General features: G+C 41.8%; 1 protein-coding gene across 6 annotated transcripts in view; it reads right to left on the bottom strand.

The window, feature by feature from the left end:
- Positions 1–24,245, bottom strand: part of POC1A (POC1 centriolar protein A) — a 70,745-nt gene that overhangs the window by 37,750 nt on the left and 8,750 nt on the right. For 4 of the 6 annotated variants that reach the window (XM_058422195.1, XM_058422193.1, XM_040075957.2 and 1 more), the window contains exons 7-10: positions 22,728–22,861; positions 14,530–14,598; positions 13,168–13,263; positions 341–481 (exon numbers count right to left, since the gene is read on the bottom strand). In XM_058422195.1, coding sequence (XP_058278178.1) covers positions 341–481; positions 13,168–13,263; positions 14,530–14,598; positions 22,728–22,861 — 440 coding nt within the window. The remainder of the gene's footprint in view (positions 1–340; positions 482–13,167; positions 13,264–14,529; positions 14,599–22,727; positions 22,862–24,245) is intronic. The other 2 variants (XM_058422194.1, XM_040075958.2) reach the window with 1 other exon arrangement.

The following is a 24,245-nucleotide window of genomic DNA, read 5'->3' as shown; positions in this document are numbered from 1 at the left end:
TATCCACCAAAACAGAATTGTTCTGCCAACCACTCCTTTAGGCATCACCTTAGATAAACCCTGGCTAACAGAACAGTCTATCAGAGCTGGCTCCAGGAGCATCTACTAAGCTGCAGCATAAAGAAACTGGGGAAGAGCAGGGCCTAAGGGTGGAAGTCAGTGTGAGAGAGCTGATGGAGATAAGCTGAGAAGCAGATGATGACAGACTTATCAAAATACTACTAAAAAGCAGAGGTTTTGAACTAGCCATATTATTATTCTACTAAACTATTGCAAAACATTCCCAATTCTTCCAGTCACAGGTACCTCTGTCAAGAACAAATTAAAAAGCAAACCATACCTGAGTCAGAACATCCAGCTGTCCCATAATATGCTCCAGGGTATCTGCAAGACTGGTCTCCTCGTCTTGCTGCTCATGGGTCCTACCAGAATCCTGAGTTTTTGTTTTCTGATGATGAACGCCACAATCCATTTCTGACTGCTAGAAAAACAAACAGACATAATCTGCTATTGCGATGCCAACAACTGCACAGGGATCTCTGTTCCATGGAGGGTAAACAGCAAAGCACAGTTAATGCTGGGACAGTCCATGCTATTAAAAACAGGCAAAGGAGGAAAGGAATTGTTCTTGCCACAGCTTGAAAAGGAAAAGCTTCTGCTGACTTGTCTGCCTGCTCCAGGTGGAGGGTGGTTTTGTTGTTTTCTGGGGGGTTTTTTGTGTGTGCTTTTGTTTGTTTTTAAACCACCGCCAGGAAAGGCAAACCTGAGATAAAAATCTTGAAGCGATCCTGCAAGGTTCAAGTTTTCTGTGTGCGAATTACTTTGGTGTGCTCTTGTGGCACACAGGCATAGACTACAGGTAATGGAGACTTACTGGAGCTGCTTAGGGAAGCACTACATCCCAATGACAAGAATTAAGTAAGCTACCCCATTGGAGTCTGATTATTTCACCCCAACAATAAAGTTAAAGCCTCTCTCCATGTTTGGTAGTTGAAAGAAGGCAAAGACTTTGTACTATAGTTAAGTTCAGCAGAAGTAAGATGTCCCAATATGCATTGGAACTGTTTTGATTTAGTAATTTTAATTTTGTTTATATCTTGAACTGGTTTTCCTCCTCAACGAGATTAAGAACAAGTTTACTTTGAAGTTTCAACTGTTTTAGTTATGCAAGCTTGAATCTTTCATTCAGAATAAATTAAGTTGGCAAAAACACAAATAGATCTCTACTAAAGAACCTATTCTTCTTTCCTTTTCTTTCAAAATGGTATCTTTCTTTTAGAACAAACACTATTTGCATTGTTTATCTGCATTGCTGCCAGTTAAAGCAGTTCAGAGAAGTTTAGCTAAAGGAGGTAGCCAACTGGTTAAGCAACTGCAGACTTCAGTTTCTCAATTTAATGGACAGAATTTGAATTGAAAGCCAAGATCACAGCTCTCAAAACACACTTCTCCATGGCCCAATGCCTGGTGCAGCTCCATTCCACGCACTTATTACTCACACAAAGTTTACAAATCAACAAAGCAGCAAGGAATTGACAGATTGAAAAACAGTCTTCAAAAGTTCTTCCACGTGTACTTTTTCTAAGTAGAAATGAAGATTTGCCTGTCTCTTCTCTCCTGTGCAACAGCAGGAATGCATTTCTCACCAGCACAGCACTGATTTACCTGGTCCTCTCTGTATTTGATGCTAGACGTGTGTAGATGTGCAAATAAACTGCAACAAGACCAGCTCACATGATTTTAACCAAACTGTTCAGTACATCACAAATATATATATATGTGCATACAAAAAAAATTATGTATTTTAAAAATACACATAAACCCCCCTGTGCTGCTGGCAGCCACTGACAGGCCACAGAAAGGCTCCCACAGCTGAGATCTAGCTCAACACACAGGCAAAAGGTGCCTTAAGTACTACAAGGAGCAGAAATGTGAGTACCTAGGGAAGGTGGAGACTGGAGGGAGTGAGCAAGAAAAAGAGAAGAGGCTGCAGCAGTAGCAGCTTTGAAAGGAGAATGCCTTGGAGCAAGCCACCACCTGCTAGTAGGAGCTGACCATTCTTCCAGAGCCTGCCCACCAAACCATCCTCCTTCAGCCAAGCCTCACATGGCCAGTTTTTGCATAAGGAGCAGGAAAGAAGGGGAAGGTTTAAATGGCAGCTGCTCCACAGGGATCCCTGTGCTCCACCACAGGCCCAGGATGCAGCTGGATATCAGGTGGTACCAGCCACACCAGCCTCTGCTAATTTCCTTCCTCCCACCTGCCTGAATAATTTGGATTATCTACAGGCCCCTTCCCAAGACAGCCCACACTCCAGGTCACACAGCACTGCCTCGGCATGGGAGCCACGCTCCAGCTCCTCCTGTGCTGCAGGAAGCCCAAGAGCCACGCACTGCTCACCATGCATTGATTTAACCAACTAAAATATGTTCTGGCAGAGATGAGATCAATCCAGTCTTAGAAATCTGCTATTTGCTGCCTAAATTTAAACGTGAAAACAAACAAAAACCACAAACCACTGCTTTTCAATGGGTAACTAGCATCAAAAAACATTTTCTTTCTATTTTAAGGCTGACTGGCTTATGCTGCTGATGTAACTTCAGGCCAGTCAATCATGGCACGGCAGAAATTTTAGTGAGCTAACACTGCATACAACCTGCACTTAAAAACCCCAAATGATGATGAGCTATCCTCTTCCAAACCCATTAGAACAAGCTGACTCACAGAGCAGGAAAATGACTGTACCAACAGATTTTCTCCATCTATCTTTATAGCATATGTCAGACAGCTTTTCATAAAAAGCTTCGGGGTTGAACTCTGAGTCTATATTCTCTTTGTTACGGTTCACAAAGTTTAAGAGTCTGGCAAAGCCAATACTGCAGAGATGTTCCCACACTGATGCTTTAGGGGTCAGGTGGCCCCTCATTATGTCAAGCTGAAGCCAGAGCTGTCAGATGTCACATTCTGCTGCTCACCCCACAGGCCACGTACCACCCCCACAAAAAGCAACCTCCAGTAAGGCCATGGGGGGTCTTGAAGGCAACAGCCCCAAGAACAGAAGTATATCTACATTTAAAAACAGAAACATGACAACATGGCATACACCACAGCTGCTTGAAAGGCTCCTTACTGCCCATCATCAAAATATCCCATAGCTACAGCCTTCAGCAATGAGGTTCTGAGTTAGTGCCTCTGTCTAAACCAGGGACACAGCCGGCCAGCAAATAAACCCTGTGACAGTGGGTCACAACACTGACTTCCAAAAAGGAGGCTTCCAACTGACCAAGGTCTTTGATTATTCAGTTCTAGGAAGGGTGCACCCAGCTGAGGAAGAACCAAATTGCCTCCTGACTGAAACAAATTTTATAAAGCAGACTAAGTCACCTGCTGTTCTCAAGAATGAACAAGAAAACCCTTAGAAACCTACAGCCTTAGAGAGACTCCAGGAACCCTTCTAATGACAATTTATATCATCTGAGCCAACCACCAGGAATTTAAATTCTAACAGATTTAGAAAAACATCGCAAAAATACAAAATTGTGTCGGTCTCAGTACCAATGACCATCGTGATTATAGGCAGAGACACCTGTGCTGTCATCTGACTCACCTGTGGGTAAAGTGCCAGCTGAATCCTGGGGACAGGCACCAGAAACAATGGCACTGCTGCAGAGGTATTAATTCATTTCAGTCAGAGTTCAAGTGTGCAATTTATTCAGCACAACCAAACAAATGTCTTTGCCATTAAATATTACAACATCTGCGTATTAAACATTGAGAGTAGAGCGAGGAGCAGCTGAACATTAAAGGAAGAAGAGATGAGCAGTTTCAGAATACAATACAGCTCTCAGTGACAAAGGGAAAACAGAAGTGATTTATTTATAGCAACCACTTAAAGACAGCACAAGGCAACTACTTGGGGGAAGGGGAAAATTAATCAGCCTTCATTCCAGAGGTCTCTTACTGAGCCTCTTATGAAAATTGTTCTGGCTTAACAGCATCCTGGCCAGCAATTACGTTGCTGATCAGGGGTGGGGGGCAGGTATGAACTAAATAACACATGTACATTGGTACCAAACTGCACAAGACAACTGAAAAATGCCGTTTTGTTTCTTAAATGGTGATCCTTAGAAGACATATTGATACAATAACCACCTACCTCAGTTTTATACCTACTAATAAAATGTAGGATTCTTATAATTCAGCCCAGAGGAAATATTTCTTTTCTCTTTTCTTCACCTCTCTCCACTGGATGGGAAGAATTGAGTGGTGTGAAGGGGGCAGGTTCAGCTCGACCTTTAAGTTCCTTTCAATTAATTAACACAATGCATTTACTCTTTTGAGGCTTTTGTGTTCTGGTGGGATTTTTTAAGGACAGTATGATGTTCCCAATAATTAATTTTCAAGTATCTAGAAAGATAGCACACCCCTTAATTAACACATACATCCAATGTGTCCAATTCAACACAGACCTTCAATGTATTAAAATTCCCTAGTGCAATCAAATTCATTATCTTAGCTGAAAAAAATTCCCCTAAAAACAGAGCAGCAGAAAACCCCCCAAGGTGGTGTATGCAGCTGATCTGGATCCCAATTCTACTAATCCAAAGAAAAGAGAAATACCTTGAAAAGTCTATTTTTGAGGAGTCATTTTCACCCCAGGTGAAATACTTTAGTGTGCTCCCGAAGAGCAACAGTGACATCCAGTGGAAGCACATCAGCTCCAAGGTAAGCTCCACAGGAAGGTCAGATGGAGTACACCATGCTAGATAGGAGAGGGCTCACGGAAAGCTGGGGAGTAACCACAGTTCTCCCTGCTGCACACAAAGTTATCACTGACTGAGCACAGGCACATTTCTCTGGCTTGGAAAGGCATCCCCTCTTCAAAGCTGCACCGAAATTTCTGGAGCAATCACATTCTTCAAATTTTGGATTACTCCACATTTACTGTTCAGACCAGCATAGGGTAACAACTCTATTTAGGACACAAATTAGCTTTGTGAAACTATTTATATGACCATTCATCCATGCTCAACTCTTACGTCAGAATTCAAGTTGCAATAATGCAGGGAATTTAGGAGGGAGAGAGAGAAAAGAGAAGGGAGGTGAAAAGACTTTGCTCACCTTTTATTTTTGCTTCAGACAAACGTTGCATGGGGTTTGATGCAATTATTTACGCAGAATCCTCCTCCCTATTGGTGTTACTAAAAAAAAACACTAAGATTTGGCACCTCTGCAGTAACAGCCGTATTTCACTACAGGCCAATAAATATTAAGCTCTTGATAAACTCAGGAAAAAATAAGAGTTAATAGGGACATCTCAAACCCATTTAAATCCCAAGGCACTCTTGTGCCAAGGCCTAAGTGAAGCACTGGCAGAAGGAGGTGGATGAAACAGGCTCATGTATTTTAAATAAAACAGCATCAGAGCATCCAGATCTGCTGACCAAAATGCCCGGAAGGACAGAAACAGGGGAAGAGCTAGTGGCCAGCTAAGGTACTCAAAAATGTACAAAACAGCCTGTCCATACAGAGAAGGCTGCACTTGGACTGAAATTTGGATTTGCTTGCAGAAATACCAGCGTCCTATCCCTGCAAGTGACCCTGTTTGGCAATCTCCAGCCAAGAGCAGGTCCTCAGCAGAAGGGAAAAGGTGATCCCTTCCCATATTTCAGTGACCTTGCTCTGTAGTTCACTGTCTCTTGGTCCAATTTACTTACCCCTATGGTCTGTCAGTGTCACTTTTAAATCAGGACAGACAGCAGCACCATCAGCTTCAAGGTAACATTGAGGACAAATGGGAGTTTGGCACATATTTCCAGAAGCACAAATGGCATTCATGTGAAGAGTGAAATGAGAAATAGTAATGCCAGACACTGAAAGCCCAGTGATAGACAAAACTTAATTACTATCAATTGTTAAAAAAAAAAAAATTAAAGCAAGTCTGTATTTCTTCAGAAGAAAAAGCTAAGGGTGGACGTCAACATGTTAGACTTGTGTTTCCTGATTTGCTTAGGCATTTTATCTCCCTTAAGCAATTTTCCCCTCCCATCAGTCCTAGAGTTTCCTTAGGAAATAGGAAGAGGTCTTCCAGAATTCAGTATGGAATAATTAAGTTTTGTTGCATAGGTGATGCTCAACTGTCTAACCCTGCTCCCGGAGAACAGCAACAACAAAAATTTCAAATGAACGCTTTTGTGTGCAAACAAGCCGTGACAGAACAAAAACATAAGGAAAACATTTCTAAGAAATGTCACCAAGAACTGAACTACTTCTTTCTGGTCCTGATTTTTGGAAAAAAAACTCCCAAGAAAAAGCAGTCAAACGTTGGAAAAAAGTGTTTATTCTGAGCCTTGGGTTGTCCAGCTACAGGTTCTTTTACATACAGTGATCTCCTGAAGTGGGAACAACGGCTTCCAGCTCATTCCCCTCATCAGAATAATCAGTCTTTTCCCACTGAATTAGGTATATACACACTGTGTAACATCCAAATCATGTGCACACCTACTTTGTTACTTACACACATGTATAAAAATGCATGCCATTTATATGTAAATGCAGACACAGACACGCTACAACACATGCACATGCTCTTACTCTTGCCTGAAGTTTGAATTTTAGCAGAAAAGTTTGAGACCTTAGAAACTTTGAAAGCTTAAGCTAACTTCATCCATCTCCAAGCTGGCACAGAACAGCAGTTTGAAAAAAAACTTCAAAATCTGGCCTCCATCTCATTTCTTTGAATTATGACTCAAGCATTAAAACAAGCCACATACAGCAGCAACCTAAGTGGGAGAATTTACATTAATTAGCCTGAGATGCTGAACTTGAAAGGCAATTTTTATTCTGACCAATAATGACTTGTCAGGACTTGCTTAATTGTTCCAGGTCTAAGAACAAATCTATTCACTGTAAGATGACAGAAATTAAAAGCTGATCCTCTTATTTCTGGAAGAAATCTTGTCAAACCAGAGCACAAGGGACAACAGTTGTAGCAGCAAAGCTGCTCCATCTACTACCAGGCAAAGCTGTTGCAGGTTGCTGCAGTCATTCAGGCCCTGGGAAAGCCAAGCTGAGGCTGCTGCCTTTTCCTCTCTCCTACACTCTTCACTAAGACAGCCTGTCACTCCATGCCCTTGTCCAAAGACCCTCTCCAGCTTTTCTTGTGGTGCCCTTAGGTACCAGAAGGGGCTCTAAGGTGTCCCTGGAGTATTCTCCAGGCTGAACAATCCCAACTCTTTCAGCCTGTCTCCAGGATGAGCTGCTCCAGCCCTCTGATCACCCCCATGGGCTCCTCTGGGCCCACCCCAGCAGTTACACATTTTTGTCATGTTGGGGCCCCAGAGCTGAAGGCAGCACTGCAGGTGGGGTCTCACCTGAGCACAGCAGAGGGGCAGGATTGGCTTTCTCAGCCTGCTGCCCACAGGGTTTGGATGCAGCCCAAGGCACGTTTGGCTTTCTGGGCTGCAAGTGGACATTGCTGGGTCAAGTCAAGCTTCTTATCAACCAACATTCTCAAGTCTTTCTCTTCAGGGCTGCTCTCGATCTCTTTTTCTCTGTTCCTGTTTAAGATCTATTCCCTCACAAAACACTTACAAGGTCACATCTCCAAACAGGCTTAGATAGGTGGATTTCCTTTAATAAAAGAAGAGGCAGCTATGGGTAATCATCTGCAACCACCCCGCTTGGGAAGAGCTCCTGTGATCAATCATAGGAAGGCTCCTGCTCATCCCTACAAAGTTTCTGCTTGGACAGCCAAGTAGGATAGAGGACAGTGGAAACATCTTAAGTACACATCCCACTGTTCTTTTAAGTAAACAATTTACCTGCCTGTTCCAGGAGGAAGGCAATTGTGCAGAAGACTAAAGCTTCCTGGAGTGGGAATCTTCAGAAAAGTAAGGTGATAGCAGATCAGGAAAAATAACCATTTTGCAGACCACATCTTTGCCATAGGCTGAAGGTTGGATCCCTGCTCTTGAATACAGGATCCCTCCCTTACAATGCTTAAAATTAAATAAACAGAAGGGGGCGGAGAAGGTGCAAACAAAAACCCACATTCACATCCCATCGCAAAGAGCTGCAGCTCTATGCAATGAAACTGATTCCCAGGAAGGAATTTCACAGAAAGTGAAAAAGAAGGTGTAACAGGATTCGTTAAGTATTAACAAATGCCAAAATTAGATGTAGTTAACCAAATTGGAAGCCAAAAGGTTAAAAAAAGAGGCACATCTGGCCTATGAGTAATTCAGAAGGAATTTGTTTACAAAAGGACAAGCTGACAAGATGAACTGCTGCAGTCAGCACGAGACCATGGGCTGAGCACTGGAGTCACCCGAGGTCACAAAACAAACCCAACCAGCAAAGGAGAGAAGTGGAGTCAGCTCTGGACATTCAGTTATGGATTTCAGACAACTGTGATCGGATCACGTTTTCTGGAATTTGTCTCCAATCCTATCCAACAGGACCATTTTGGATAATTTACCACTGAAGAAATAAGCACAGCCCAAGGCTGGAGAAAGCTCTAAACCCAGCAGCGTCAAAAGAGCCTAAGTGTTTGTCTTAGCTGAAAGATGCATTTGAAGTGTCACAGGCTACTTGTTTCAAAGTCTTTTCTGCCAAAGGACTGCTCTGACCAAGCTTTCCTTTGTGAAGGTCAGCTATGCCTAGAAATTTGGCATCTCCACAACTGTGTGCCATTTAACTTCATAAGAGCTAAGGATATTTAAGACATTTGTGCTCCTGAACTTCAGAAGAGAAGAAAGACTTTTTGGCAAGAAAATGTCAGAGGACAGTTCTCACTTCTGCCCATGTCTCCCAAATTGCCCTGCCTCTTTCTGAGTCTGTCTGAGGTACCTCAGCATGAGCAAGTTTTGAGGTATTTTTTGATAGACAGAGGCAGAGGCTAAAGTCTCCTCGTAAGCCGCCTCCTTTGAAAATTAACATTTTGCACAGTTACAACATGCCTCCAGGTTTATGTTTAAACCTGAGCAAAACATCTCTATATTAATGCCTATTTCCTATTTTCCACAATATTTCATAGAAAAACTGTCTGCCCACTTAGCTTCTACTTCAGTGCTTTTATTCACAATTTTCAGTGTTTAGATAAACAAGCTTAGATAAACACCCAAGCACTTTCTAACTGTTCCTGTGACATCAACCATTCAGCGTTTGCTGTGACACTTGACCATACACAGCCTTCCTGGAATTAGTTACAACAGTAGCAGATCTGTCCAATAATGAAACAAGTGTTCTTGCACACTCATGTCAATGTCAGCTGCAACCACACATGCAAAGCTTTCCTTGTACTTGAAGGAAAAAAGTCCATCACCAAACTCCCAAAATAAAACGCTATCTGCTCTCTCCAGAAAAAAATATCTTATGTTGAATGTTTTCATAACTTATCAGAACAGTGAACACGTCCTCTGATCTGATCCTACACAACTCTTCACCCAGATAAACCCAAATGTTTACAGTTACTGACCCCAGACAAGTGTAAGTATATTTCTGAAATCGCCTATGAAATCCATTCCTCTGATTCTGGCTTTCCTTTAGGTCCTCACCACTCAACATTGCAGCATAAAGCATTAATTTACCCTTTTGATTCTAGATCAAAGCAAGCACATCCAAAGGATCAAGGCACAGGACTGCAACTCTCTTTCTTCCCATCAGCTTCCCACTGCACACACCAGGAGTGCGTGCCCTGAACTTTGGGTTTCAAGGTGATTATGCAACACTTTAAAGCAACAATTGTTAACCTATAATTTAAGGGCAAGCATTCATTGCAGAGGCACTACTTCTAACATTTACAGTCTCACATCTATGCTAACATACTTAGAATTCACTTCTGACAGCTTTAGTGGTTTATCACGCTCTCATATCTATGCTTTCACACCAGCCATGATTGCAATTCTGCAGTCCATGGTGCCCTTCTCCTTGATTTGCATCAGTCCTTGCACAGATCAGTTCTACTTTCAAAGCAAGCTGCATCTCCCAAGCCTCCTGTATTTACAGAAAACACAAGCAGGTGAGCAGAGCAACTTTGGAGTTTATGTCCATTGTTACAAACATGTCCAATAACCTGGTTCATACTGAACTTAAACCAACTGCCTGAGAAACCACAATCTTCTAAAGACTCTGTCTAGGGATGTGAAAATTGGTTTGGAGCAAATTTGTTTTTGAAGTGCCCCTTGTCACCAACCTTGACAGTATTTCATGTTTTTTCTTCCTATTCAACTTGATGACAAAACTAATTTAGATGTCTGTATTCAGTTAGTCTTTCTTGCATGTCAGTCAGCCTCTCCCTATGAGAAACTAGATACTGTACTGAGTGGTTTTACACAGCCACTGTTTTCATTAATATCTGTGCTTTCACAATGCTTAACAAAAATAAAAAATTATACAGCTACAAAGCAAGTCATGGACTTAAGGGTGAAAACAGATTCAAGATGTGTCAAGAATAGTGTTCATGTATTTTAGGCATACCAAAACTAAATAATAACCCATATGCCTATTTTAAATGCAATTACATCGTGAAATGTCAGCAAAATCTCAGATTATTCAATAGGAAGAATCCTGGCACACCAACACAGCAGCAGAGAAAGAAGGAGTAGGTTCACTTTTCATTGAAGGAAAAGTTGACCTTGGCATGAAACCAAGATCTGCAGGTTGCAGCTTCAAGTTAGTTATTTTCTGTCGAATTCAATCTCACCTACCCAAAATCCACCAAAATAAGCAATTCACTATTAAAAAAACAAGCATTTGGCTTAAAACAAGAAAGAAATTAAAATGCTGTGAAACTTAAGTCTTGCAGTGAGTTGTAGGAGTGGTGGTACTCTTAAAGAGCCCAGCTTCATATATTTTTAAAAGATCCAAGACATGACATTCACTTAAAAGAGGAGACTGGTATAAGTGTATAAATTATTATGGGGCCAAGATCCTCATCCTCAGGCTATACTTTAAATAGCAAATGAAGCCATTTTCAGAGATATCAGTTTCTTTTTAACAGCAAAGAACACTTCAGATCAATTCTAAATTTAATCTTAACCTAGGGTATTCAAAACAAGCTCTCAGAGGACCTCATCTATTCTTCCCCTCCTAACTTTAGAAAATTTAACTACCTTAATCCAAGGATACAGTACTAGATACATTTTGCAGCTCCCATGCTGCACGCCCAAGCCATAGCTTAAAAGAAAACTCCCTCGAAGTAATTGAGGAGCCCAAACCAAAGTATGTTTCTGCTGCATGATTGAGCATGGATTCGCTTCTCCCTCTGCAAATGCACAGCACCTGGTCCAAATCAACACATTACACCTCAGAATACCAAGTGCCCTGTTTCCTGCAGAGCATCATTGTCAGCCACCAGCACAAGACACAGATTTGCCTGTCAGTGGCACTCAAACATCTGGTCCCAGCAGCATCTGTTGGTTGTTTGGCCAGGTAAACCCTCTCCCACAGGGAACACCTGTGTTGGAGTGAGAGTTGTTCCGGGTGGTTAGTCATTGTTCAAGGGATTTGTTCAGCAGGTCCCTTCAATTGACATCTTAAGAGGTTTTATAATGAAAAACTAAGTTTCAGAGGAGCTCAGGTGTTTTCTTCCTTCCTTTAAATTACTACTGGATAATATGCTCTGGCAGTAACAGCAGCACAGGAGAGGGTAAATCTACCATCATTTCCCATTGGCTGATACCTTGTCTACATTTTTTAAGCCATTCATTGGCATGTTACAAACCAAAAATGTTATTTTTCTCCCAGAAAGGATGGGTCTTTGCTGTATTTCAGCCCAGTATCATGCTATGCCATATTTAAAATTAAAGCAGATAGAGTTCAAAGCTAGACCAGTTCAATAGGCTAATAAACAAAGAGGTCATTGGACTGATAGTTTCATAGCCTGCATAACTTTAGAGTTAGAACACAGGAGGGGAGGAAAAGGAAGAAGTCAGATTTAGCCAAAACCAGCCGAGGATCAATAAACACTTTCACCTCCTTCCTTATGTGACTGCTTCCTCCCATGCTCTCCCACTAACCCTACACTAACCAAACTTAGGTTTTGTTTACTTTCTTTACACAGCACTTCACAGAGTAGGGCATCAGGCTTGGGGCTGCAAACTCAAATCTTGTCCATCCCAAAATACCATGGCTATTCCAGTATCTCCAGCAACAGACTGAAGGCATATTAAATAAAAACACCACTGTGTTTGAGAGATAACTTCAGTATCCCAGTAAAGATCTAAACTGACACGGTCAAAGACACACAGAGCAAGAGACATTGGCTAGAAGTTCCCCTTCAGCTGGGGCAAGCCACTTATGCACAGAGCCCTGGTTCACAGAAACCTTTCAGCTTACAGCTCACATTGAACAAGATTAACCAAACACCAGCCACGGTAATAACACACGGTAGAATCCTAGGAATATACCCAAATGTATCAAAAATATCCAAAGATTGACAAGGCAAAATAAAGATGTTTAAATGAATCATCAAAATGTGCAAAAATTACAGTTTGTACGGGCAGCAGCTTTAAAGGGTCACTTTTGTAGCAGCCAACATCTGATGCACTGATCTAAGTGGAACTTGGATCAGTGCATCACTGAATTACTCAGCTGCTGGATTTATCTTCAGGTACAGTCAGAACTCAGAGGTCTCAACACATGATTCAGGGAACAGATATGAACTAATGTCTCCAGGTATTTAGGAAAGAAGCTCCAGTACAATGTCACCTATTTGTCATACGTGACACCTACACACAGCAATTTTTTTTGTCTTTGCCGACTGTCAGTGAAAAGATATCATGAATTCTATTTTCAGGACTGACAGCAGCCTGAAGGATTCATATCAGCTAGCAAAGCCAAGTTCAGTTGTTGCTTACATCTGCTTTTTTTTGTGAACCATCATTCATGTCATTATGAAGCAAACAGGGGCTGTTACTAAAAAACACATCTATACATGCACTAAGTTCATCTTCCTTTTAAGACCATTATATATAATCGCCCTGTGAAGCAAGTACAGTTAAACAAAACCAAACAATACAAGGTTAGTTACAAACAGGTGTCTTGCAGCTCAAATAAACAGCATGGAAAGATGATTCTCCAGTTCAGCCACCTGAGTCACAAACTCTAAGGCTGCAGAAACTGTACTGAAAAGGAGGTCTCCACAATTACTGGTCGCTGACTTACCCCAGTGCCATGGGTCCCATCCACACTGCTGCCATATTTCTGGGGTTTCACCACATCACCATAATCAGCATCAAAGTTAGTCTTCCACACCATCACCTGCAGAAGAAAGTTAACTCCATTAAAATTTTCCATCTAAGTTTGCTTATAGGTCATTTTTTTCAACCCTTCAGAGAAGAATCAGCAAATCCACAAGAAGCTTCCCTAGAAGAGCTTTGCCACTGATTAAATTAAGGATGTTGTTTGTAAATATGCTACTAAATACAGACAGTTTAACTGAGTTCTCAAAGGATAATTGACCTCTTTCAACATTCTTTGGGTCAAGAATATCATCAAACCAGAACGACCAAGAGAACTTCAAAGCAACACGAAGAATACATCATTAAAACCACAAAAATTTTAAAATACTATGCTCAGCATTATGACATTTATCAGCCACACCCCAACCAAACAGTCACTCATTTATCATGAGGCTCATTCAGACAAAAAAGAGAGTTACTACTAAGACCAGCATTAGAGATCTTAAGTTAATTTGTCAGCTGGACACCAAATTTAATAGGCCTCTGTTTTCCATAACACAGTACTGACTTCAGAACAGAGGCCTCTACCACATAAATCACTTCAACATCAAGAGGAAATCCATGGAGTAAACCCCTCAGCAGTGACTCTACAAGTCTAAAAAAGTTAAAGAGCAATCGATCAATGATTTCAGAGGTCTGACAGACACCCAAGAATCCAGACAGCTCATCTGGTTATCAGAAGAAGCATTTATTCTTCATTTACAAATTTGATCACTGCTTTGCATGAAATAAAAGCATTTTTCTTTCACTGTTGTATGGTTAACCAACAAGGCTATTCCACTGAGCATCAGGGGAAAAAAAAGCAATGTTCTTAATGAACAGACAAATCCGTCTCTTCACAGCTAGCAAAGGTGCAGTTAAAGATGGCACTGCCACCTGGTCCAACCTGGGGATTAAGAGCAACGCAACACAGCTCTTTGAAGACTGGTGATCCTCACTCAGACCACTACTTTGGCTTGAATTCCATCTGTGTCTCCAGCAGGGCAGCTCACACTGTGCCAAAACCAGGACATATCTGCAGCACGGGCTCATGCAATGGGCCTGTGTGCAGTTTGGCAACTGAATATGGGTTTCTTTGAAGGCTACATGTCTTACATTACCACCAAAAAAACTGGGTTTGACCTCCAGAGATGTTGTTAATAGACCAACAAGTCACTTTCTGCATGGTGCAGCCATACTGGATAAAAGGTACACTTTTGCTTTCCCCATTGACAACGGAGAACAAAACGCAGCGGCTTTTAAAGAAATGTGAATCTGGATTATAACTCAGAAATTAATCAGGTACCTGTTCATCAGAACCTCCAGAAGCAAAAAAGTCTCCGTCTCTTGAAAATGCTACACAGGTAGCTGGTCCCTGCAAACACATTTAAAAGACAGGTTTAAAAAAAGGTAAAAGAAAATTAAATGTTACAACATTCCATTCATTACAGCTTTACAAGGTATTTTTCATTTGACATCAGCAATCTAAAGGCAAAATTTGAAAAGCTCTTACCTGTCAGGTAAATGGGCCATAATTAAGATGCTGAGCTGCTGGCACTTACGACTTCCCACACTTTTGACCCCAGTTTATGACACCACTTTTCAATATCCATGGCACAGACAGGAACAAACCAATTTTTACAACACCAGGCTTTTCCTTGTTCCCCTCAAACACTCTCTCTTCACTTTAGAATTAGAAATTTCTAAAACTCCTGTTCACTTATTGAAAGTGTTAAACTGAGGTTTTTGTATAGTAGGCTGGCTTAAACTGCTTTTCTCTTAGTAGTCTGATAGGAGAGATGCCAGAGTTAATGCATCTAGGATCACCTCTGCACAGCACCTGCATTTTGGAGAAGCCTCAAGCTTAAAACGGTTCTGAGAGACTTTAAATGCTTCTGCCAGCTACAGCACACCTTTCACACCACATACCTATTTCAATTTGTTTTCCACCTTCCAGCAAGCACACCGGAGGATGCACACGGGAAGGCTGAGGCAGGAGCCCCGAGCTGCAGTTAAACTGAGCTGAGGAATTGCTACGTGTGTTCGAGCCCAGGCACAACACACAAACTGTTCTGCTCAGAGTAAACAGCTGAGAACCCAGATCATGGAGCTTTATGTCAGCTGCTGAACACATTCCTCTGCAGACTGTTCACCAGCATGGGCAGAGGTCAGCATGAGAACTTCCAGAGGCTGCCTATGGAGCTAACGGGCTGGGAAGGGTTGGGAGGAAACACCAAAAACAAACACCAAAAACACAACCAGAAGAGCCACAACAACCACCAGAAAACTCCACCAAATGATCATACACCTCCTGACAGAAGCAGTTACCATCTTTCAAATAAGATCATGTACCTCAGAAGGCAATTAAGAAACTTCTCCTCGCCCTGTATCAAGTTAGAATGAGACACAATCCTGAGTTCACACCTTTCCAAGGGACATCCCATGGAAACCTCACACCCCTTCTTTGCCTTCTTTGTAAATGTGAGTTCAACAAATAAATCCTGAAGATAGACAAATACCCAAAGATTGCATGTGAGATAAGCACCCAGCTCTCACTGCAACCTGTCCCCCATAGTCCTGTGGGCTTCCAAATATGCTGGCACAAGGTTATGGCAGCAAAACCAGAGCCTTGCTGTGTTCAACCCCTGTGTGAAGAGTTTTAGCTTCCTTAAAACACACTAAGGTGTTTCTATATTATCATTTAACACGCAGTGATTTCAAACTGTTTTGAGGCCTTCCCATAGCAACACCTCACTAGAGAGGACTTGCCAGGAATGATCCAGTAGCAGCAATTCCAAACCACATGCGCAGTTGTTGGTGTGACTAAGCTCACTCACCTGACACAGCAATAACTAGGGTAGATATTTCATACCAAAGACACTGCCATCAATCAGCTGAGACAAACTGTGCCTCTGCCTTTATTCCCACACACCTACCCCAGTGTTTAGCTCTCAAATCACATGTCAGGAATGGAGGCTCTAAAAAAATGCAAAAGCGAAAGACGAGCAAGTAACAAAGGGCAGAAACAACCCCACAACCAGAAAACTGCAGGGGTGAATATAGCTCCAAGATAACAGAGGTGAGCTTACAGCAGCTGCTCTTGGACTATAATAAACCAGTGAGAGTTAGGAGGGCAGAAAAAAGTTTGAGACAAAGTGTTCAGGAACAAGCACAAGCAAGGAACACTGTAAAGGAGCAGCGTTTCCTAAAAATATTTTTATCAGTCTAAATATTTCAGTGTATTTAGACAAAATCTAGTACAACACAAATCACATCAAAACAGGCAGTGAACTGACTCCAAAGTCATGGCATTCTAAAGGGAAAAAAAGTTCAACAGAACGTATTCTTTCCAAAATAGAAAATTATATCAAAGACTGAATGTGCTTTTATAAATTGAAAGAAAGGGAACAAACAAGTCTATAGACGCAACATCCGCTACAGATTTGTTGACATAACTTAAGTGAAAAGCACTCATGTTACATTCACTTCCAGGACTCTTCCAAGATACAACAGGTTTCCTATAGCAACATACAAATAAGAGTTTGCCAGATGCCCTCGCAATTTAGTATTAACACACCAAACAAAAACAAAAAGCTACACTTGCCAGTTATTACCCACAGGCTAACTTCCTGTCATCCCAAGTAAGCACAGTAGAAATCTAACAGATTTCTAATGAAGTCCTGGGTAACAGACATGAGATTGGAGAATGAAGAATTCAAACCCTTTTTCCCGCCCCCCTCTTACTGCTTGCATTAAAAGTATCAAAAATTAGCAGTTGCATATTCTTCTACAGAAGTTGTAGAGAAAATTTTAAGCTTATTTCCCACATAACTAGAACTTGTGGGATGCAGCAATGTGACAGTTGCAGCTGGCCTGAAGCTGCACAGATAAGTTTGGCCATAACAGAACCTTAATTTGACTAGACTAGTTCATTAAAGAGTAGAAGTAAACGAGTCTCCAGATGAGACAATAAGTTAAATTCAAACTCAAACAGGGGACCCCAGCCAATCCCATTCCACCCTGAATGCAGATGTCTAACTGGCCAGTGACCAGGGCAGTGTTGAGACCCCAACCAATCAGGTGCAATTCCCAAAGCAGGGGAATTTTGAACCCCCTCTAAAAGGGGGCATCCATGAATAAACGTTGGCTGTTGTCACATGAACCTCTGAGTGTGTGTCACGTCTTTGTCTCCCCCTATTGCCACACAGCAACCTTCTACAGATCTCTCAGCTCCTCTTCCCACAGCAGGACCAAACAGCCCTCTGTTAGAATTTCCCAGAGGTTCAGAACTTGCAGTCTGCATCCCCATTGCCCAAGGTGCTCCACACAAGCTGCCAGCACCAATCCCCAACCTCCTGCAGCTTCTTGCCTCAGACTAGACAGCGAGCTGCAGGAAGAAGGGGCTGGGCAATGATGTACAGTGGTAAGGTACATTTCTATTTAATCCTCAGCAGGTCAATGTCAGGACTGCCAAGCTTTTGTGCATGTCCAGAAGAGTTTGAAATTATAACAGCAGCTTTGGGTGATACTGGGAGAGCTGCAGAAATTTTGAAGAAAAGTACAGAAGAAAGCAACAAGTCATCCACTGAAATTGTTGAGTGAGAGGAACACTGTCACTAATCAACATTCAACTCATCTCTAGTGAAAGAGTACCAGACAAGGTAAGAGGCAAGTCCCAGAAAGCCTTGAAAAGGACAAATAGCTCAAACACTGGATGGAGCAAAGCAACCACAAAAAAAAAGGAAGCCATAGGGAAGGAATGCTGACAGCACCAAAGCTCATCGTTTACCACTGCATTCCCAGTGAACACGATTCAGGCAAGGTCAGATATGCATGGCAGCTGAGACACCAGGTGACAGCCCCTTCCTAGCTGGTGAGAAAGGTGAGGCCCAGTATGATAAGTAATTTATGTGCAGAGATAGAGATTGTACTTTCTTCCTATTTTTCCACTTCCTACAAAGGAGGTTAGAGACCGCAAGACCTTTAATGCCCTAGCATTTCACAGGTTGATCAGCTTACACAAAACATTACGTTCGGCCTTTAAAGTAGATGGTCAGACAATTCTGAATGACTTGAATGCACTAATCGCCAAGAGAGACAGGATCTGAAGCCAGGACACAGATTATACCACCAAGTGACTGACAGGATGCTAATAGCATCAGTAACAACTGACACAGGGCTGACTAAGAAAACAAGAATAGCTTTCCTGAACACAAAGCTTGCAAGGGTAGAGCTAAAAATAGATGCCTCTGAAAGAAATACTTAAGAGAAAGGCCAAGTGTTTAGTCTGGAGATATACGACTGGAGCCCAGAGTCACACCTGCACACAGGCAGCAGAGGAATGTGTACCATCCTTAAATAATGAGTGGACAATCACAGAGAAATCCCTCTTGAACACCCTTTTCTTCCCCAGAGCTGCTGGGCACAGAAGGCACATCATTTCAACAACAGGCCAACACCAACAGGCAAGTCAAGAAAGGCCAGAGTTTCAGGCTTCAGCTAGCAACAGAGCTAACATTCTGGCTTCAGTGTAACAGAAGAAACAAGAGCCAGGTTGGAGAGGGTCCAGGAATAAACCAGAGAACAGTAGTTTAATGATGCACTGTCTGCACTATGCAAGGAGAGCCAGTGTGGAAGGAAGCTGGAGAGACAAGTAGGGGTCAAGGATGCCATTAAATTTTTACTCTTTTTTTTTTGTTTCAGTCCTGTGACAAACTAAGGCATAGTAGAGAAAAGCCAGCTAAAAGAGCAAGGAAAGTGCTAAGAGCTGGAATAAGGCATATCTAGAGGATGTAAATAGTTGAATTAAAGGAGAGCTTCCAGTGCCAAAAAAGGAGACGTAGAAGTGGGAGCCAGTACATTCAGCCAAACTCTCCAGAACAGATTAACTAGTGCAAAGGGAAAGAGGATACATGACAGGAGACAAGGCCTGAGAAGCAAATCCAGCAGCAACCTGCACACTGGGATCCCTGCCCTGGCATCATCAGTTCTGGGCATAAAAGAACTAAGAACAAACACAGCAGTCACTGCCACTGGGTGACAGTGCTTTCAAGCTGCTTCATACATGGGAGAAGAGGGCAAGTCACACAGGAAAGGGAGAAGCAAAGGGAACCAAGGAGAAAAGCACAGGGAACAGAGGTGGCAATGCCAACAGGGCTGTTTTCAGGTGGAATACCTCTGACAAGAAGTCCCAAGTATTCTCAGTACACTGGGCTTTGAAAAATTCCTGAGGAAGTTTGCACCTGTCAAGTTTGCACCCTCCTTCACCAGGGAGTAAGGGCTACAACTAACATAGGGAAAATTTACACTGGCATCTTACAGCTGAATCTTCAGCAGCTTTAACCCCTGAAAACTTCAGTCTAAAAAGCACAAGGCAAGGACAGAGAACTCATATTTCCTTTCAAGACTCAGAAAAGCTAGCCTAAAGTCGATTGCTGGTTGTTTGCAACACACATTTCTTCCTTTTTTGTCTGACTTCTGCATAGCCCTGAGATGTCCTCACAAGCCTGCAGAGATGTTTAATGCCACCTAGGCAGAGCTGGCAGCTGACAGTAAAGGAGTGCATTTGTTCCCTGTACACCTGCTCAGGAGACCTCATTTATTAGCCAGTGAGCAAAGCAAGAAGCATTTATGTTGCCCAGGTAGGTGGAATGTAGCTACTTCATAGTTCAAGTCAAGGTAGCTTGAAGAACTGTAACTTTGCATTTTCTATTTATGAACATAGCCATGAGATGTTTTCTAAATATTTACTGAGAACTTCCATCCCACTGAGGAAGTCAGTCTGGAAATGCTCCAATTAAACCATTCCAGAGGGCAGACAAGTGCCATGTACATACCTGCTCTCCTCCTCTAGCAGCTCTCGGGATGGCTTAAGGGCCCCCAAAACATTCTGTTCTTCAACAATGATTCAGTACTAGAGGTGGATTTACATACCAAGCCAGTGTCTCATCTGTATGGAATCAGATAAGAGCACTTCACAGCTTGAAACACTCCAGAACCAAAATATGCAGCACAGTACAGAAAGATATTTTGCAGCTGAAAGATGTCAGCTCCAAGCTGCAAACTTCTGTCTCTAATGATCCTTCTGCTACAAGGGGCCAGCTACATTTCAATTAAAGACAGCAATGTAAACTTGGCCAACCTCCCCATGTAAACTACAGCTAATCAGCTGCTAACAAATTCCTGGCACTCCAGCAGTTGCGTCAAAGTATGTCCAAAGGACCTTAAGGTTTTTTTCCTTCAAGCGTCCACTTGCATGCAGCCTTCCCAGAACAATGTAACAGCAGCCAGCAAAGTAGGAACAAAGTGTCAACCAGAACGTTCAACCTCAAAAAGTCACAGCTCAAGAACATCCTCAGAACACGCTGTTTATCTGGTGACCAACCTGTAGCACTCACTTAAAAAGACAAATCAACCTAATGACCAAAAAAGTCCACACCACTGTTTTCAGCCACTTGGGGATACTGGCACAAATCACAGAGATAACAGAGGGGACAAAAAAGTCTCCTGTCATTAACTACCCTGGATTTATCTACGAGCATATCAAGCTGGAGAAGCAGCCAGAGCAGCATCCAGCCCAGTGACAGCACAGACAGTGGCTCACTGGGAACAAAGCACAGGTTGCCATATGCTTTTAGTGGGAAGGCAAGGTATCTGTTCAATCAGGCAGTAAAACCCACAGCAACACAGTGCATGCCAGACACGGAATGCCAGGCAGGACTATGCCAGGACTGCTTCCAGAGGTATCTCAGTGCAATGCTTTTAAAGACAACCAGAAAGCTCTGCCAGCCACTTCAATACTTGCACTTGTTTCCAAACTGAACGAGCTGTAAATGCCACAACAGCAGCTGTGCCAAAGGCAAAGCTTTTCCAGTGTCAGGCAGGTGCCCAGGAGAAAGAGGCAGACTCTGTTTTACTGATCTGAAGCAGCAGGGAGGAGGAACGGGGAACTTTAATTCTACTTTTGGATAGATGATCCACAAACTGTTCTGTTAAAGCCTCGAGTTAAGTACAACATTAGCCTAAAGGGACTTCCTATTGCTCATTCTGAAGACGTCCATCACCATAATCAGTTTTGGACTCTCATTCAATGCTAAACTCTTTTTTTCGTGCTACTGCAGCCAGCGAGGCACAGCTAGCAGCTCAAGTGGGAGAGAAATGGAAAGCAGGTTCAGCCTCCTGCTGAACCATAACTAGGCACATCCCTTCCTGAGGGAAGGGGGGAAAGTGTAAAGATTTCCTTTTCTTCCAACACTTACCCTTTTCCAGGAAGCTGCTTCTCAAGAACTCATTGGCAGACTAACACAACAGACAAGTATGAACACAAGATTAAGGCAACAGAAGCTCTGCAGCCCGTATCTGAGAGGAATATCCACTTAAGTGCAGTTTTCCAAGAACAGTTTTATACAGCCGAGGCTGACATGTTAGGATAACCAGCATTTGTTATCTCCTGCCCATTCTTTTTACAGTTGAACCCTTTGGTTAGTTTTAATCAAAGCTCTACTTCAAAGATTTAAGCGTAAGGTTTTCCTATTTTTTTTCCATTAATATTACAAAAAGAAGAAAATTTAATTATTATATAGCAAAAGAGAAGTTTTTAGACATCAAACAAGGCAGCCACTAAACAAAGCCACAAGAAGACAGAATTATCAGTTCTACAGCTTACACAGATACTATTATTGCCAACAACAATCCCCATCATCTCCAAAAAGCTTCAGGCTATGGTTTTTCCCTGACAATTTTTATGCTTTAAAACTCAGCCCCCGCTTTAAAAGAGACACAAGTGGGTTAAGAATTTCTGTTCTCTTTGTCCCTTTGGAAAGGGAACCCTTAAGGCATTCCTGCTTTTTCACACCCCACTCTGAATGGACAATGAAATTAGTTTATTTATTTTCATTTAAGATTTAGAAAGAGAGCTACAAGCATTCATAAAATTAACCTTACAAGCAACACATCCAGCAGCAAAATACTAATAGGCCAATCAGTTAAATATAACGAACCAGCACCATTTACCACCTTCAATTGTACAATTCAGTCCATTAACAAGATGTTCCCAAATCAAATCCCAGATTAGATTTCCTCTATTTTACAGCTACTGTTCTTGAGTCTCCTGCCATGTGAACAGCATTTATCTTCAAAACACCTGTGTCAGGGGACAAGTGTTATTTGCAGTTCTCTAGAGAGAGAGGGAGACAGAGTTGCACTAGAGAGAGGCTGACAGGGTCAGTCAGAGTCTAGGGTGCTGTGCTGCGTTCCTTCTGCCTTAGACTTGAATCCTCAATACTGGAACTCACTTTTAGTCTTGCTTTCTCATTCTCTCCATTCCTGCCTTACCTCCTTCCCTTCAAAACAGTGACAATCTCAAAGATTAATAGCATTATAATCATGATTTTACGCAAGGAAGTTTTCAAACAAATTTTGGTCATGAAGAATGAAAGTCTCAAGCGTGGATTTGCTCAGTTTATTATGAGTCTATACATTACTGTAAAAAAGGCTTTGCCTCACCTGGTGACCATGCAGAGTATAGAGAAGTCTTCCTTCCAGCAAGTCCAGAATCTTAAGAGTTGAATCACTAGAAGCAGTAACCAGGTAGTTTCCGGACGGATGAAAGGAAAGACTGTTGACCACAGAGCTGTGCACTAAGGATAGGAAAAAAACCCATATAATAGTCACCAAGATCAGTTTACATAAGCCCAAGGCAAAAGAATAAAATAAAGCACAAGCACTTTCTAATTTTCTGTTACAAAATTTAACAGGAAAATTATCCTGGGGGAAACATTCCACAAAAACTCTTCAAAGCACTGGAGAACAATAACAGTAACTCAGTTCTTGTAAATATAGGCACTACATTACTGAAAGGCAAAAGGAAGCTTGGCCAACTACTCTGGGAGATCCAATGCTACAAAAGCCTCCAGTATGTGTAAGTGAACTACAGGATTCTGTGAGAGCACCAGACACTGATGTACTTTACTACCGTGGAGCTGCTGTTCTCAGTCATTCTGGATTAAAATCTGTATGTCAGGACACTGAGAAGATTGAAATTACAATGGAAGACTCTCAGAGCTGACACTGCACAGCTTCTTTTGGTTTTAACCATCTGACTCTAGCCAAGATTGGGGTTAAGAGAAACTAGAAAATAAGAGTAACTTGAAAATGGTCCAGTATAAGCATTATTTCCTCAGACATCCTACTTGCCTCACCAAAAATTTAAAACAAATACAAATAGACAAACTATCAAGAGGGTGAACTTGAAATAAAGCCATTTTCCCTGCATGAAGATGAAGCCCAAGATTTATTTTGAAAAAAAAAAGCTAAAGAAAATGTTCTAGGAAAAAAGTCAAACTTCATTGAAGTTCAGTGTAACATTAAACATTTAATATATGACTTTTTTCCCTCGCCGAACTTGTACAAAACAGGCTATTGAACATATTTATTTATGAGAACATGCAGTACTTCACATATGCCCAGCTTCCTTACAGAATATTAATATGCCTGAGGAGGGATTTAACCATCCAGTTATTCTTAAGTATACTATATGCCCTCCAAATGTTCTAGTAACTCAAATCTACTACTTCTGATACATCACACCAAACTAATTTTATGTTCTGCTGAGAGTCTACTGTGCATTTTGAATCCACACTGCATGCTAAGAAACCCCTTAAAATACAATTTTAAATACATTAGTACCAAATACTATTTTTGCACATGTGGATTTGAAGCAGGTAACTGAAATAACTTTGCTCAATTGTAAAACAGGATGTCTTCAGTTTTGCAATTCTCAGGAACACTAAATACCTCAGCTAAGTTCTCAAAACAATTCCTCTTGACCCAGACGGTTACACAACAGGGAAGAAAAACCTTAACACAGGTAACTCCTAAACTGTTATTCTTGTTGGTGAATACTTGTCTCTATCACACAGCTAGATCTTCCTCTACCCCCAACCCTGTCTCATGCTGTATATTAAAGGAGAAAAAGGTCTGTGTGGAGGTTTTTCTTAGGAAAGAGTGATAAATATTTTTCTC

The sequence above is a fragment of the Hirundo rustica genome, chromosome 12 (assembly GCF_015227805.2).
Source record: "Hirundo rustica isolate bHirRus1 chromosome 12, bHirRus1.pri.v3, whole genome shotgun sequence".
Classification (NCBI taxonomy): domain Eukaryota; kingdom Metazoa; phylum Chordata; class Aves; order Passeriformes; family Hirundinidae; genus Hirundo; species Hirundo rustica.
This window is presented reverse-complemented; position numbering and strand designations above follow the sequence as displayed.